Source organism: Hoplias malabaricus, chromosome 9 (genome assembly GCF_029633855.1).
Source record: "Hoplias malabaricus isolate fHopMal1 chromosome 9, fHopMal1.hap1, whole genome shotgun sequence".
Lineage (NCBI taxonomy): Eukaryota > Metazoa > Chordata > Actinopteri > Characiformes > Erythrinidae > Hoplias > Hoplias malabaricus.
This window is the reverse complement of record NC_089808.1, coordinates 35675936-35693794: the sequence shown is the minus strand read 5'-3', so window position 1 is coordinate 35693794 and position 17859 is coordinate 35675936. Positions and strand designations below refer to the sequence as shown.

The window sequence follows — 17859 nt, the reverse complement described above, 5'->3', positions numbered from 1 at the left end:
TTCATGAGAATCAGCCATAAATATTAGAGAGATCCTGAGCTAAAATTTCATTACCCTACCTCCACATTTAACAATAATCCTGTTTGTAAAGGGTTTAAAAACCAGTTGAATTCTGGGATCTGGTCATAATTCCACTCACATTGTAAAGGGAAATCAGCTCTGATCTCTACATCATTTCATATCAACAGTGAAACCTAAGCCAACAGCAAGAGTGGAGCCTCAGAGCACTGTCTACACTGGAGACACTGTTACTCTGATCTGTGAACTGCAGACAGCACTCACTGGATGGAGGTTTGTCTGGTTCAAAGGCAATTCCTCAGAACATCAGACTGCTGTAGCTGGAGGCACCAACAGAGTCAGTTTAACAGTGTCCAACCAAGGAAGAGAAGAATATAAATGTATAGCGCTCTGGGGAGAAAAATACATCTCACATTACAGTGATACAGTCAAGATTACAGTGAGAGGTGTGTTAGAATTTCATTTTTTAATAGTTAACGTTATATTGACTGCAGATATAATATTTTACAGGGAAAGACCACCAACAGATCAAAGTTACTCAAAGCCTAATGATGCTGTTACACTGCCTCAGTTGCCCACTCCCCCTCTTTCTCTCTCATACACACACACACACACACATTCACACACACACTACAGCTAACCCTCCATTTAGCATTCATACACTGTAAATGCAATAATGATTTTTGTAGTTTCCATTCTTGTATTACATTTGATTTTGTGCTCAGAAATGTTCCCCTCTTGATGATATTTGAATGCTGATTAGTTTCATATCTAAATAAAAGAATTCACTGTATGTGTTATGCTACTGTGGTGAAGAATATGTATATGCTTTTGGCAGCAAAATAATTTGTTTGTGTGTGTGTGTGTTATGTCTGTCTGATTCAGGAGCTTCATTCTCAGTCCTCAGATTGCTCAGTAGTCTAATGGCAGTGTGTCCATATCTGCTGGTGTCTATCATACTGGGAATAAAGTGCTACAGAGCTCGAGGTAAGAACTCACACTCTTCATGAGTTTCTGTAAAGCTCCAGGAGTGGATCAGTAAAAGGAACTGAGCAGGTGTGTTACACACCATCAGCCTTCAGACATTGCTTCATTAAACCTACACTGAATCCTGACGTTATGTTCATCATTGTGTATTTCACAGCTAAACCAGATGAGATCATTACATGAGGCCTGACAGATGTTGGAGCATCTTACCACTGCTGACAACCACATTTATATTTTTAATTCCACTCCTCTGTGAGAGAAGCTCCTTCCACTGAAGCTCATACAGATCATAGGCCTTTTCTCACTTTCAATAATAATGTATTATATATTTTTCCTTTTTTTATTTACCATGTGCCTTGTTTATAATATATTCACAGTACTGTTGACCAAACATTGGTGGTGTCATATAATTGTTTCTACAATTAAAACAATTTATTTTTAAAAGGATCAACTTAAAACATACCGCGACCCTGAACTGGAAAAGTGGCTACATACAATGAATGAATAAATGAACTTAACAAACTAAAACTGACCAGTGTTTTTTTAAGGTGATGGATAATTTCTTTTTGCATAATTTTTTTTCTCTTTTGCTCAAAATAAACCAAACAGAATTTAAATGTTTTTATGACTTAAATGTTTTTAATTCAAGCACGGAATTGAATTAATAACAAAAAGTGTAATTGTGTCTACACTGAATACATTGGTATTATTTAATTTTTAATTAAGCTTTATTTAATAACCCTTTGGAACCAGTAGCATTTTTTTTTTGTAAACCGTAGGGTCCTCTGTTTTAAAATTGCAGTTGTAGTTTTTTTTACATACTGGTGATGTTTCATACTGTTAAAAACCTGTTCCCAGCTCTGTTATAGGAGTGTCATTTTTAACTCAGACCATCTCTCACTGACCCCACTGATCACCCCACACAGTTTCATCCTTGTCCTCGCCCTTCATCCTAAGATCAAGGCAAATTTAGTGCATTTACATACAAACTGAAGTCTGAATCTCAGAAGATCAGACTTTGGCAATAATCTGTTTAAAAAGTCATCACTGACTTCATTTATCTGATATATATATGTATATATAATGTGTGTGTGTGTGTGTATGTATGTATGTATGTATCAGTGGCGATTGCTCTAAGACTGCAAGAGAAGCTCAGCTTCCCCTAAAATGTCAAAAAGTAAGTGATCAAATATATACTGTTGTGTGTACATGTCATTGAATAAATATGTACTACAACGCGCTCAACTTTTGTTCAGAATCAGCTTCTTATCACTGGTAAAGACACGGCTTTCCTCTCAATCGTTCCCTTCACAGTGCTTTAAACAGTGCGGATGCTGAGCGTCCACAGAGTTCAATAGCGAAGCAGCGAAGTGCAGCGAAACGAGACGAGTCATTGGATAAAGGCTGGGCTTTGTCCCGCCCATCGGACGCTCAGCGTCTCTGGGGGTCTATGGGGCAGTGGGCTGGCCTCGGCTGGCCCGGATGCTCAGCTTCTGCATGATGATTGGATGATCTGTCTGAGGCTGAATCCCTTTTTGATTGACAACGAAATGAGCGAATCAGCGATCCTTTCATTCTGTTCTGAGTTGAACCAGACTTTATTAATCCTCTTAGCGGCATTTTCTTTGTTAAAAACGACTAGTGACAAATCGAGCTTCTATTTCTGGTGGGTTTTTTTGTAGCTGCTTGTGTTTGGAGACTGACTTCTATCACTCTTTCTGGCTTCTATCGCAGTTTCTGTCCAGCGGGTGCTGCTGAGCCCCTCCACCGTCACAAAGCACTCACAGGCGGACACACTTCACATGGGCCAAGGCCGTTTAAGCCTAGCTCTGATGGCCATTGAGAGGACACTAGTCAAGTCCCTGGAAAAGACGCCTTGTTGGTACGACACAGTCACAGATCATTTTCTTGAAAAGGAACGGAGGGTAGAATTTACGTATAAATAAACCGACACATTTTATGATGTAGGCCGAAACTGAGCTTCCCCTCCTTGAAAGACCAGCATCCGCCACTGGTGTGTATGTATGTATGTGAAATTCACAAGTCAAACGTGTCCATCTCAGAGAACAGAGAGATCTGGTGTCTGTTTTAAACTGTAGTAACGACAAAATGGAACAGAAATGAGGAATGATCCACAAAACAGCATCATTTCACATTTTTCTCTCACAGTTCTGAGCATGAATCTGTAGAATAATTGTACACTATGAATCCAAAAGCTTGTACGCACATTTTATAATCATTTGTTTATATCAGCTGTTTACATACTTTAAAGCAGGAGTCATTTTGTGTTTATTGTGGATGATCATATTAAATCTTCAGTTACTGCTGTGTCACCAACATTTACTATAAAGTAATGTATTACAGACTTTATGTACTTTATGTTATGACACATTCTTTTAATATCAGATTAGTTTTAGAACAGATTAGAAATGATTGTTTCAGTTGTGATATATAAATCCACTAAAGCATTTCACAGCAGTTTGAGTCTCTTTTTTTTCTTTCGTTCTCTCTCTCTCTCTGTGTGAGTTCATGTGAGAGAGAACAGAGGAAGTGCTGAGTGCTGAACTCAGACCGTTAGTTCTTCAGTCAGTCAGTGATTACTGGGACAGTATGGAGCTCAGTTCACTCTCAGTGATGCTCTGTGAGTAAATATGTTTTTATAGTTTATCTTTTATCTTTATTAGAGTCTGAGAGCTGTTTAAATTCACAGACCGTCAGAGTTAAATACAATAAAATATCCAAATAGGTTTTATGTTTTTTCTTCATTTTAATTCTTCCCAGTTTCATTCACAATTAACTTTAAGGTAATGAGTATATCATCAGTAGCACATTCTACTGTAGTCTGCTGTACTCTGTAGAAATTGTGTTACTTTTATTGTTTTCTGGCCACGGTTCAAACTGACTCATTACAAACCTGTTCCCAGTTAATGATTCTGGGGTCATTTCTAACCCAGACTCTCCTCATTTTCTCATCTCTCCAGTAAAGTAGGGCTGCCCTGAATAACATTTATCATATATTTTCCTTTCTGCATTATTTTACTGTGTTCTGTGCATTGAGCAGTGTGTGGTGTTTTAAGGTGGTATCAGGCCTGCACTGGGAGACACCTTTGTTGTTTTTATAACTTTTTATATTAATGCAACACATCTTCTGTTCTTCTCCCTGCTTTAGTGCTGACTGTTCTCCTCCACTGTGGACAAGCTGAAGGTGAATCATTACATCTTCATTTATTCTTTCATTGGCATTCAGAGATATTTTCATGTATCACTTGTGCTTTCCATTTAATCAGAGGTTCTCCAACTGCTCCTGAGAGAACCAGAGACTGTACAAATCTATTCCTGTTTTCTGCATTTTACAGAGGATCATGTATCTCTCTGAACCATGTGGGGATCCTGGGGCTGCTCTGAATACCACAGTAACAGTGTAATACAATAATAGATACTGTGTGTTTAGATACAGAACGCCTCATAGACCTCACATTCAACAAGATGAAGGTTGTGTCGTAAGGGGCCACACACGGTCAGTGGGGTACTTTGGGATGGAACAGATATTTGATTGGATCAAAGCTGTTTTTCTTTAAACTAGTATTTTATCAGTTAAGAGTGTTTCAGTCCTGGATAGAGTTTGTATCATCTGTTGTCAGTATTTTGATTCTACGAGTGCTCTCTCATTTCAGTGAACATTAGACAGTTGAGGAAGAATCTGCAGCAGGAGAGTGGCATAAACTAGAGAACATACAACTCTGAGGATTTAAAGAAAGATCAAAACTCTTGCTTTAATCACAGAAGCAGTAACTGTAGTGTCTGAATAGGTATTCTCCTGGAGCTCTGGTGTCCTCTAACTGTCCATTGACTGTTCAATTTACCATTGTCCATAGATGTGAGAGCGAGTGTGTTCACTGATCTGGACCCGCCATGACCCTGAAAAAGTTGAAGCAGTTACTGAGAATGAATTAATGAATGAATGAATTCATGTCTTTGTGTCAGGTGTCTGCCATAGCAACCTTCTTTTAGTTTTCTTTCACTGTTCAGTTCTGTTTCCATGTGCTTCTTTGTTTCTTCACAGTTCCCAAGTGTTTGTCTCGTCCCGGTGATGTTAGCCACAACCCCATGGTTTTATTTCTCTAGTTGTTTCATGCTCCCTTATGGTTTAAATTCAGGGTTGTGGCTCTAATATATATATATATATATATATATATATATATATATATATATATATATATATATATATATATATATATATATATATATGAAATTAAATTAATAAAATTGGAATTATTTCTTTAAATTTCAGATTCACTTTTATTTTAATTGTTATTTAAACATGCATATCAATAGATTATTATTCATAATAGTAATATTCATCATAATAATTTAATTATTTATTTATTACATACTTTGTTGCTACTATGCACCATAAAATAATTAAATCTGTCAAAATCTCCTGTCAGTGTTTGTGACTGAGCTTAAGTCTGATCTTGTTAATGCCTTAGATTCTGGTGCCACATAAAAGCTCTGCTTTGTGTTGGTGCAACTGTGTGATTTGTACAAGCAAAATTATAACCAAAAAACATAATGATAATAAAATTTGAATATAGTTTTATATATATACTCCGAATATGGCCGAAAGTGTTGGCACCCCTAAAACTTTTCCAGAACGTTATTGCAATTACACCTGTTTTATTATACATGTATATTTCCTTTGTGTGTATTGGAACAGCACAAGAAAAAAAGCCAAAATTGATATAACTCTAGCAAACTTCCAGCAAAAATGTTCTGGACAAAATTATTGGCACCCTCCCTCAACTTAATATTTAGTTGCACACACTTTGGAAAATGTAACTGAAATCAGTCACTTCCTATAACCATCAACAAGCTTCTTACACATTTCAACTGGAATTTTGGACCACTCTCCTTTTCCAAACTGCTCCAGGTCTCTCATATTTGAAGTTTGCCTTCTCCCAACAGCAATTTTAAGATCTTTCCACAGGTGTTCCTTGGGGTTTACATCCAGTAATCCAGTTTACTGGCCACTTCAGGACTCTCCAGTGCTTTGTTTCCATTCATTTCTGGGTGCTTTCTGAAGTATGTTTGGGGTCATTGTCCTGCTGGAAGACCCATGACCTCAGATGCAAACCCAGCTTCCTGTCACTGGACCCTACATTTCGACCCAAAAACATTTAGTAATCTTCAGATTTCATAATGCCTTTCACAAATTCAAGGCACCCAGTGCCAGAGGCAGCAATGCATCCCCAAAACATCTTTGAACCTCCACCATATTTGACTGTAGGTACTGTGTTCTTTTCTTTGTAGGCCTCATTCTGTTTTCAGTAAATGACGTGCTTTACCAAAAGGCTCTATCTTGGAATCATCTGTCTACAAGACCTTTTCCCAAAAGGATTTTGGCAAACTGCAGTCTAGCGTTTTTATGTCTCTGTGTCAGCAGTGGGGTCCTCCTGGGTCTCCTGTCATACCATTTTATTTCATTCAAATGGCAACGAAAAGTTTGCGCGATGACACTGATGCACCCTGAACCTGCAGGACAACTTGATTGTACTTCTTATATCTTATATTTTTCACACTGTCTTCACTGTACAAACTTGTTGGGGCTTATCCACCATCTGGACCTGCTTTGCAGCCTTTCATTTTTCTCTTCCGTCCATGTCCAGGGAGATTAGCTACAGTGCCATGGATTGTAAACTTTTTGATAATGTTGCGCACTGTGGACAAAGGAACATCAAGATCTCTGGAGATGGACTTGTAACCTTGTGATTGTTGATATGTTGTCACAATTTTGGTTCTGAAGTCCTCAGACAAGGGTGGCACTTTGGTGCAGCAGGTAGTGTTGCAGTCACACAGCTCCAGGGAGCTGGAATTTGTGGGTTTGAGTCCTGCTCCGGGTGACTGTCTGTGAGGAGTGTGGTGTGTTCTCCTTGTGTCTGTGTGGGTTTCCTTTGGGTGACTGTCTGTGAGGAGTGTGGTGTGTTCTCCCTGTGTCGGCGTGGGTTTCCTCCGGGTGCTCCTGTTTCCTCCCAGGGTCCAAAAACACACTTTGGTAGGTGGATTGGCGACTTGAAAGTGTCCGTAGGTGTGAGTGAAACTGTGAGTGTGTGCCACCCTGTTAATAAATGCCACCCCATACATGGTGTGTTCCTGCCTTGCGCTCAATGAATGTGAGGAGGCTCTGGACCACAGCAACACTGAACTGAATAAGTGCTTACAGGCAATGAATGAATGAAAGAATAAAAGGTCCCCGGATAGTTATCTTCTCCTCTTTCTGTTCAACGTGCTCAGTGTGGCACACACAGACACACAATGCAAATACTGAGTCCACCTCTCTCCTTTTTATCTGGATTCAGGTGTGATTGTTATATTGCCCACACCTGTTACTTGCCACAGGTGAGTTTTAACCAGCATCACATGCTTGAAACAAAATTATTTACCTACAGTCTTGAAAAGGTGCCCAAAATTTTGTCTGGCACGTTTTTTGAGTTTTACCTGAAATTATGTCCATTTTGGCTTTTTTCCCCACAATAAAACATAGAAAATAAACATATATATTTATTTTGTATAACAAAATATGTATTTGCAATAATTTTCTGTGAGAAATACTTGTCCTTCAGGTTACTAAATATGTTGCAGTGAGGGATGCTCTGTTCCTTTCACTGAGCAGAAATTTACAAATTTTTTCCATTTCTGTCAAAAGAAAAATGAAGGAAATATATTTTTATTGCTTTAGAAAATAATTATGTGAAATTTTTCACAGTGGAGGAGGACATTCAGCTCTGTCTCTACCTCACTGCTTTCACACTTACCACAGTCTTATGTCTCTGGACTGCCTGGACTTCTTATATCTGTCTGTCTCAGTCAGACTGTGGTCACTGAGCCGGTACTTGGTCAGGATCTGTCTGTGCTGTGGATCTCTTATGTTGGGTGTGTTACATGCTCTTACCAACATTTCCTGTGAGCAGGGGATATCTGAGTGTTTAATTTAATGGGGTTGTGTGTACTTTTGGTCGGTTTATTGGTAGTAGAGGGTTCTTCCTGTTTTCAGAGAGTAAGTTTAGATCCTGAAACTAAACTAAAGTAGAAGAAAGAAAAGATTATCAACGATGAACAACAAATTTACAAACTGCTTTAATGAACAAAGCCTTATCACTGAGTGTTTATCAGGGCGACACTTCCACTGTAAAGTAAAAACACCTCAGATCTGTTCATTGTTTCTTTTCTTATCAGCAGTGAGACCTAAACCAACATTGAGACTGGAGCCTCAGAGCACTGTCTACACTGGAGACACTGTTACTCTGATCTGTGAACTGCAGAAAACAGTCACTGGATCCCAGAAGTTTCACTGGTTCAAAGGCCCTACATTGATGACATTAGTAAAACTGAAAGATGTAGTTGGAGACAGAGTCAGTGTAACAGTGTCCAACACAGGAACAGAAGAATATCAATGTGTAGCCAAAGATGGACAAGACTACGTCTCACATTACAGTGATCCAGTCAAGATTACAGTGAGAGGTGGGTTCATCCAAATGACTTGATTTGAGGACAGTTATTTTCCACATTATTCCATGCTTTTGAAAGCAGTTCTGTGAGAACATCATTTCTATTTTACAGTGTGTCTCAGACATAAAGAAACACCCTAAAAATAAAAATGGTTTGTCAGATTGTGATCCAGCTTTAGAACAAACTGTGGGGGAAGGGGGAATCCTTTTAGTTCAGGTCCCCAATGTGACACTAACTTCAGCACCGCTATCAGGTGTGTGACACATCAAACTGGGAGAGGATTTCATCACAGAACAGTGGTGGGTTTGATGTCAGTGTAACTTCACTCATTCTCATGTTAAAACTGATTCTATGTGAAACCATAACATTGACCATAAGACCTTCAGGATGTGTTTGATAAACTGTCGACTGTGTTTGAGTGTTGAGGCTGTCCTTTTCTCCTGTTCCTGATGAACACCTGTTCCAGACGTAACACTTGAACACGGTGAAGAGCATATCGTACACATTCTGTAGTCTTTATGGTCAATGTTCTGGTTTCACATAAAAATCACTGCACTGTCCCCCCTCCCCTGTATTTAATGTTTATTTTTTATTGCACTTGTCTCTCATTGTTACACATTTGAACCCTGCACCTTAAGTAGTGCTGTGTGAGTGAGTGGTTTGGTGCTGGAGGAACAATGTTTCATTTCTCTGTGCATTGTACACACTGTAAATGGTTTAAATGACAGTAAGAAACACTTGAATTGACCACTGTTTGAACATGAGAATGAATAAAGTGATGACGACATGAAGCACAGCACTGTTCTGTGGTGAAATCCTCCACCAGTTTGATGTGTCACACACCTACCTCCCATTTGTAAAACTGAAGGTCAATCCAGGACAGCAGCATTTAAGATGTCTGCCGCATTAGTGACATGCTTTAACAGGTTTTACAGCTTTCTCCTGAACCTGGATCATTTCAAAACGCAGTGAGACCAAAGGCTAAAGTGAGGGTGCAGCCGGCTGAGCGTGTTTCCATCGGAGACAGAGTCACTCTCACGTGTGATGTAGAAAGTGGAGGTGTGTGGAATTACGAGTGGTTTAAGGATAATACACCTCTCAGTGATGCTCAGAGGAAGAAGGAATATGAAATCTCTGCTGTTGATGAGTCTCATACAGGTGTTTATAGCTGTAGGGGAACACAGTCAACACAGCCACGCTACTCAGAGACCAGTGATGCTGTTACACTAACTGTAGGTGAGTGTCTCATATTTCTCACTATGTTTCTGACAATAAACTTTTAAAGTGTGAGAGAGGATGTAGGACACTTTGTCAAATTGGGATTCTTCTGTGATACTCTTATATTTTCTGGATTTAAGGTAAGATTATGAACTTAGGAACTGTTTTTCTGCAATAGTCTCCAAGGTCCATGTCAGCAGGGTCCACTTCACCTCTACCTTGTGTCTGGTGACTTCACACCACACCCTTAATATGGATCTTGTGGGTGGTGAGCTCACACAATCTTCACACACTGCTCTTTCGGGCTGAGACCAGCCAGTTTATGAGGTCTGTGAAACCATCAGGTGCTCACCGTTAGAGACTACCCCAGGTCTGGCTCCAGGATTAGGTCCTATTCACCCTCTCCTGGGCAGAGTACATGCTGTTCTTTCTGTACTTTTCACAGGTGTTTTTTGAATTGTGTTTCTACTGAAGACATACAGAGGTGTACACTGACTGACACAACTTCATGTGTTAATTTCAATTATATATCTATACAAATATTTTATTTCTTACACCTCTTCCCTTCTTTAACAAGTAGAATGCCTTTGTTTCATTCTCTATGTCAATGAGAAAAAAATCTGGTCGTATAGTCTTAATATAGTTAACACATTGTGACCATAATTTTAAAAATGTAGTCATTTTCAGTCTGACAGAGAAAATATTTTTTTCCATCACATGTACTTCATTTACCAGGTTTTCCCAGTAATTTTTTACAGGAGGATCAGGAGTCAGCCACTTCCTGGCCTTTTTTCTTTAGATTAATAAAATGCCCCAAAAATATTTCAACTAACCCATAATGTTAGGGATATCTCTCCAAGAAACAGTGTATCAAAACCCAAAGGTAATCATAAATTAAATGATTTCCAGTTTTTAATGCATTTCTGTACAAAAATATTTTAGTTTCAGTTTCATGCACACCCAAAATATAAGCCAATGGCCAGCCTCCTGAACCCCACATAGTCTCTGATATATTTGGCTTTCCCTGGGGTTTTGCTTTGGTTTAATAAAAAAAACTAATTACACACTTCCACTTAAATTCCCTTGAGTTATATGTGAACTGATACATTTCCATTGAAGTTCACATATCCTAAGCCATACCTCTTTTTCCAATTTTTAGATTTATATATTTTTTATATAATTAAATTTTTTTGCCATTAGACATTTTATATATAATTCCTCTGTGGACTCAGACTGATAGACTCCAATAAACAAAGTCAATATTTCATCTTTAAAATTGTTGAGGTTGTTATCCTTCATTGTTTTCTCAAAGTAATGTCACAGCTGAGAGTAATGATAAAAGTCTTGATTTTCAAGGTTGTACATTTCTTTAATGAACTCAAAGTCTCTCAACTTGCCTTTTTCCACAGTCCTGCGATACGCTGTTATACCTTTGGTCAATCGTGATTTAAACCTATGTCAGATTTGGTGTTTCATTCCTTTCTGTTCTGTTCCTATTTTGTTTTAGTCTCATTCTCTTTCTCTGTTCTGTGTTTTGTTTACATTCTACATGCGCTTGCCTTGGGTGGCATGGTGGCGCAGCAGGTAGTGTCACACAGCTCCAGGGGCCTGGAGGTTACGGGTGCGATTCCCGCTCTGGGTGACTTTCTGTGAGGAGTTGATGTGTCTTTGGACTCCCACAGTCCAAAAACACATGTTGGTAGGTGGATTGGCGACTCAAAAGTGTCCATGAGTAAATGTGTCTCTGTGTTGCCCTGTGAAGGACTGGCGCCCCCTCCAGGGTGTATTCCTGCCTTGTGCCCAATGATTCCAGGTAGGCTCTGGACCCACCGTGACCCTGAACTGGATAAGCGGTTACAGATAATGAACGAATGTGCTTGTCTTCCTTGTGTTTTGGCAGTCACACCCCCGTCGTGTGTCTAAATCATTCCCAGATTCTGTTCTGTGTTCCCTAATGGTCTTCGTCATTCATTTGAGTTTTTTGTGATTTCCTTTGTGACTTTATACGTTCTCTATTAATAAATGTCTGTGTGTTTACCTCCACTTCCTCGCTCCTTGTGACACTCTATTACCTAGTTATTCGGTGTGAACTCAGTGTCATAGACGCACCAGTTAATTTCATACTTTTTCTCAAATTATATTGCCTTATTATTTTAACCCAACATTTTTGTTGTGTATCTATCAGAGGATTCTCTACAATATCAACATTTTGAACTAATTCAGTGGTTCCTATTAGCGCCTGTGTAGGAGGATCCTTTATCAATAATGATTCTTCCATCTTGCTCGATAATCAGGATTTCAGGATTGGAGAGAATTAGAGTCTTATTTGGGCTGAAATGTAGTATTTATCCAGATTTGGTCGAGCCATATCTCCTTAGTATTTTGGGAGCTGTAAAGTCTGAAATTTTATTCTTAGTTTTCGTCCCTGCCTCATAAACATGGAAATGATCTTATCCCATTCAGAAACAGCATTAGGAGGAACTTTAAAAGGGAGAGTGTGCCACAGAGAAAACATGGAAGTATGTTCATCTTTATGACTTCAACCTGGTCCTTAACCAAGAAATGAAGTCAAGCCCCATCTTTGAATATCTGTTTTAATATTTGCAGTAAGAGGCCCCAAAATGTACCTCTGACAATTTAGAATGATCATTATGTAAGTTAATAACGAGTTCCAGGAGTTTCAATATTGCACGATAAATGCACTGTGACTGAAGATCATCTGTTATTACTCCACAAATTACAAGTAACCAAGCACTGCACTCACAAGACAGAGGTGGTGTGTCTAGACTTTTTCAACCAATGGGGAACTGATTCATTTTTTCATTTGCAGATATTATTTTGAACAGAGTAAAGAGTTATGGCTTAGTGATCACATTATATACTTTCTGTTTTGTAAACAAAAGAAAGCTGCAAGCAAAAACATACCAGGAAGATGCTACGACTGTGTGGTTTCTGTGACAGTTTATACAAACAGGACCCAGTGATCCCACAGTTTTTGTTGTGGAAACCAGTGGTCAATCGTGTCACTTCCTGATTGGCTTCTCATGCAATGAATACTGGGAAAGTGAGAGGCTGCACAGGCGCCTGAATGACACAAATCTCCAGCGTGCCGTTCAAACAACCGTATTTTCCAACAACAAAAAAAATAAAGTTAGTGAGAATCTGTGCTCAGTTTGGTGTTAGTTATCACCATTACTAGAGAATCTTTCTGTTCTATTCATAAACTATAATGTGCATTTTGAATCTCGATAATTATTCCATAAGCTAAAGTTTTAATCATAAATCATTATTCTCCTCGTGTAATTCTGACTTATTCTCACAATGACGTTTACATTCTCACTGCATTTAGCAAGATTCTTATATCATTTTCTTGAGCCACACATTTACTGTGTCTTATTGTAAAAAATAAATAGTGGGTATGATTGAGATGTCATTAAAATGTATTAAAATGATATTACCAGTGCCAATATCTCACATTATAGCACTCTTTTTCGTGTATTATTAAGTATCATTTTCACACAGTTGATGCATGATCACATGAAGCAATATACATTGAGGAATAAATATAATTTAATTTAAATAAATATAATTATAAAGTGTTTAAATCAGCAGAAAAGCAGAAGTCTACAAAATTGCCAAAGCCAATTGAATGGAATGGATATTAAAAATTGAGTTTTTATTTTGAGCTCAGACTTGCAGGTAAGAGTGGAACATTTAAATAAAAACTCAGGGTTAAGTGGCCATTTTGTGTTTCATTTTCATTTTGCTACATGTTCTTTTGCCACATTTCAGGCTTCTGTAGTGGATATGATGAATGTGTATTAATTTCTAATAAGAAATTGTGACTTTCTGAAGATGTGATTTTAAATACCCAAGCTTTCTCTTGTTTTCAGAGACATCTCTAACCAAGATCGTAAGGTGAGATAAACCTCCAGAGAAGGCCCGTAAAACCCCCTCCAAAGACCCTTTTTTATGACTTAAGGACCCCCAGGGTCAAGAAAAGAATGCAGAGAGACACAAAGACTCAATCTTGATTGAAACTCACAATGCCCTCTTTAAAGGACACCTTTTTAAAGACTGTTAACTCTAAAAGACTCAAACATCCCAAAGTTCTTACATGGAAAACAAGTTGTATATGTGCACAACTGTTTTTAACATATTAATCCCGTTTTGACAATCAAAATGGGTGGAATTAATTTACATGTGTTTAAAATCATTTTTGTTTAAACGAATTTATGTAGAACCAAGGTAGTCACATACTATGTGTTTAGTTGGTTAATAATTATATAGAACATGGTTGTCTTTTTCTTAATTATATTACTTTGTGTAACATATAATCTTTTATATTGCAAAGTATTCACTCAGGGATGGTCAAGTCTTTGTCTTGTCAAGTGTCATAAATTCTATGTGATGCCACTCCCAAGGTACAGGAAACAGCCAATCAGGAGCAAGAAAGGCTCCAATTCTCCCTCATTGAGGACGAATCAGGTATTCATCTCTGGTTAAAAACCCATGGCGCCAAATGACACAAGTTTTTTTTGAGATTTTCGAGCTTTTTGAGGTTTTTAGGAGCTGTTTGAGATTTTTGGGCTTCTGCCCCTTTTTCTCCGATGTTCGACTCTTCACTTCAAGGCTCCAGACACTTGGGGCGTTGTCTCTTTTAGCTTTTTCAAGGCTAAAAGAGTAAAATGACCTGAGTTTTGGAAATGACTCTGCAGGCGTCAGACTCATGGCTTTCTTAAACAGTCTTGGACCTTTAAAGCGTGGTCCAGATAGAAACTACAGATTAAGAAAAGCTATAGTTTAACCCTCGCAAAATTTCAACGCCACACCCAGAGCATGAAGGAAACCTTAGACCTCTGCCCCTCCAAACGACGACAACGCCACGAAGAGGACGGCTGTACGCACCCTCAGAATGATCTTCTGAGATGCGGAAACCTGCCCAGGAGAGACCTGCATGGACATGTCTCTCTCTCACAAGGCTGCAGATCAGCGACGACGAAGAATCCCCACAGAGACCTTCAGAACACCACCAGCTCCGACGGCTGCGTCTGAAATCCTCGGGAGAAAACGCCCACGGTTGCAACCTACAAGTCTGCAATTCTCCAGGAAGTTGTGCCGGAAGGCACCATCAGCGGCATGCTCCCTGTCGATCTCCGGATACGTAAGGTCACATGGTCTCATGTCTCTCATGGCTCATGGGTTGGTACTGAGAGTTTGCTGGGATAAACAATAACCTTTCTTAGAACTTAGGACAATAATTATCATAGAGAAATTCCCTCATATATTAATCTTCCTGTTCCCTCATATATCACTGTAATCCATTTTATTATATGAACGTCTAATTAATATTCATTATTTGATATTACAGATGTCTCTGAAAACAAGCGAAAGCTTGGGTATTTAAGATCACATCTTCAGAAAGTCACAATTTCTTATTAGAAATTAATACACATTCATCATATCCACTACAGAAGCCTGAAATATGGCAAAAGAACATGTAGCAAAATGAAAATGAAACACAAAATGGCCACTTAACCCTGAGTTTTTATTTAAATGTTCCACTCTTACCTGCAACTCTGAGCTCAAAATAAACACTCAATTTTTATTATCCATTCCATTCAATTGGCTTTGGCAGTTTTGTAGACTTCTGCTTTTCTGCTGATTTAAACACTTTATAATTATAGTTATTTAAATTAAATTATAGTTATTCCTCAATGTATATTGCTTCATGTGATCATGCATCAACTGTGTGAAAATGATAAACCAGTTGTGTGATAAAACCAATCCTTGGTTATTTGTTTGTGTGTGCACCTTTCTTGTATGGAATTATAACTTCTAGTTCAGATTCCATTTCAGAGTCAAGAACCCACGGTGGGTCAATGAGCATAATTCATTAATAATAGTTAATTCTAGCTAATTCTGCTGTATAATATGTGAAGACAACCTACTTGTCTAAACTAAAATTAAGACAGGTAAAGACACTACATATTAGTTAATGGCTCCCAAACATGGAGCTTAGCAAAATGAATTAAATAATTAATTATTAATAAAATAATAATTAATTATCATTGACTGCGCTATGTAGTGCAAATGCCACCGTGCATACAACTTCCACTACACTTCAAACATAAAGATATAAAATTAAATTTTTTTCTGAAGAATCAACAAGTGGGACACAGTCTTGAAGTGGAATGAAATTTATTGGATGTGTCAAACTTTTTTAACAAATAAAAAACTGAAAAGTGGGGCGTGCAAAATTATTCAGCCCTTTACTTTCAGTGCAGCAAACTCACTCCAGAAGTGCTGTGAGGATCTCTGAATGATCCAGTGTTGTCCCAAATGACTGATGATGATAAATAGAATCCACCTGTGTGTAATCAAGTCTCCGTATAAATGCACCTGCTCTGTGATAGACTCAGGGTTCTGTTCAAAGCACAGAGAGCATCATGAAGACCAAGGAACACACCAGGCAGGTCCGAGATACTTTTGATACTGAACAAGACAATGGTCCAAAACATAATGTCAAATCTACACTGGAATGGTTCACAAATAAACGTATCCAGGTGCTGGAACGGCCAAGTCAAAGTCCAGACCTGAATCCAATCGAGAATCTGTGGAAAGAGCTGAAGACTGCTGTTCACAAACGCTCTCCATCCAACCTCACTGAGCTCGAGCTGTGTTGCAAGGAAGAATGGGCAAGAATTTCAGTCTCTAGATGTGCAAAACGGATAGAGACATACCCCAAGCGACTTGCAGCTGTAATTGCAGCAAAAGGTAGCGCTACAAAGTATTAACGCAAGGGGGGCGAATAATTTTGCATGCCCCAATTTTCAGTTTTTTATTTCTTAAAGTTTGACACATCCAATAAATTTCATTCCACTTCACGATTGTGTCCCACTTGTTGATTCTTCATGAAAAAGTTTAATTTTATATCTTTGTTTGAAGCCTGAAATGTGGAAAAAGGTTGAAAAGTTCAAGGGGGCCGAATACTTTCGCAAGGCACTGTTTATACATACACACATCTGACAGTACATGTCTGAAAATGTATGTATACACACTGACAGGTCAAATGACCGTTAATGAGTTTCAGCTGCTGTAGTTCTGTATCTACAGTTGAATGAACTGGTTCTGTGAAGAGTCTATTGGGAATGGGTCAGTGAATGGTCAGTGCGTTAGTGAATAGAGCTGTATTTTTTGACAGTGAGGTGAAACATCTGAAAAATACAAGATTGTACATATAGTGCAAATTATTTGTGTGTGTGTTATGTCTGTCTGATTCAGGAGCTTCATTCTCCATCCTCAGTTTGCTCAGTAGTCTAATGGCAGTGTGTCCATATCTGCTGGTGTCCATCATACGGGGAATGAAATGCTACAGAGCTCGAGGTAAGAACTCACACTCTTCATATATTTCTGTAAAGCTCCAGTAGTGGATCACTAAAAGGAACTGAGTAGGTGTGTTACACACCATCAGCCTTCAGACATTGCTTCATTAAACCTACACCGCATCCTGACGTTATGTTCATCATTGTGTATTTCACAGCTAAACCAGATGAGATCATTAGATGAGGCCTGACAGATGCTGGAGCATCTTACCACTGCTGACAACCACATTTATATTTTTAATTCCACTCCTCTGTGAGAAAAGCTCCTTCAACTGAAGCTCATACAGATCATAGGCCTTTTCTCACTTTCATTAATAATGTACAAAATTATTTTCCTATTTTAATAACAGTGTGCCTTGCTTATAATATTATATTCATAGCATAATGTAACAAACAATGCTCTATTCTATTTGTAAAAAGCTAAGGCAGTGGCAATGCTAAACAAGAGTTTTCACAAATGTATTATTGTATTTGTAAATGGCTCAATTTACATTTGAGAAGCTAAAACTGATCATTGTTAATTAATGTGATTAATCATTTATTCACTGTTATTGTTGTTAATACTGTTTTTCATATGGTGTGTTGCCTGTTCTACTCAGGGTTATTCTTTTATTTTATAAAAAAAATGCTGAACTGTGTTAATAAGAGTAAAGACTGTTTACTGTGTCTAAACTGAATAAATGAGTTGTTCATGGTATTTCAATATTTATTTAATAACTCTCTACTGTTTTAAAACCAGTAGCAG

The 17859-nt window shown here is 38.2% G+C and overlaps 1 protein-coding gene across 1 annotated transcript in view; it reads left to right on the top strand.

The window, feature by feature from the left end:
* LOC136706678 (immunoglobulin superfamily member 1-like) overlaps positions 1 to 17359 on the top strand; it is a 28947-nt gene extending 11588 nt beyond the window's left edge. The window contains exons 7-13 of the mRNA XM_066680272.1: positions 189 to 464; positions 904 to 1005; positions 1163 to 1186; positions 8239 to 8523; positions 9481 to 9747; positions 17014 to 17115; positions 17273 to 17359. Coding sequence (XP_066536369.1) covers positions 189 to 464; positions 904 to 1005; positions 1163 to 1186; positions 8239 to 8523; positions 9481 to 9747; positions 17014 to 17115; positions 17273 to 17298 — 1082 coding nt within the window. The 3' untranslated portion in view covers positions 17299 to 17359. The remainder of the gene's footprint in view (positions 1 to 188; positions 465 to 903; positions 1006 to 1162; positions 1187 to 8238; positions 8524 to 9480; positions 9748 to 17013; positions 17116 to 17272) is intronic.
* The last annotated feature ends 500 nt before the right edge of the window (positions 17360 to 17859 follow it).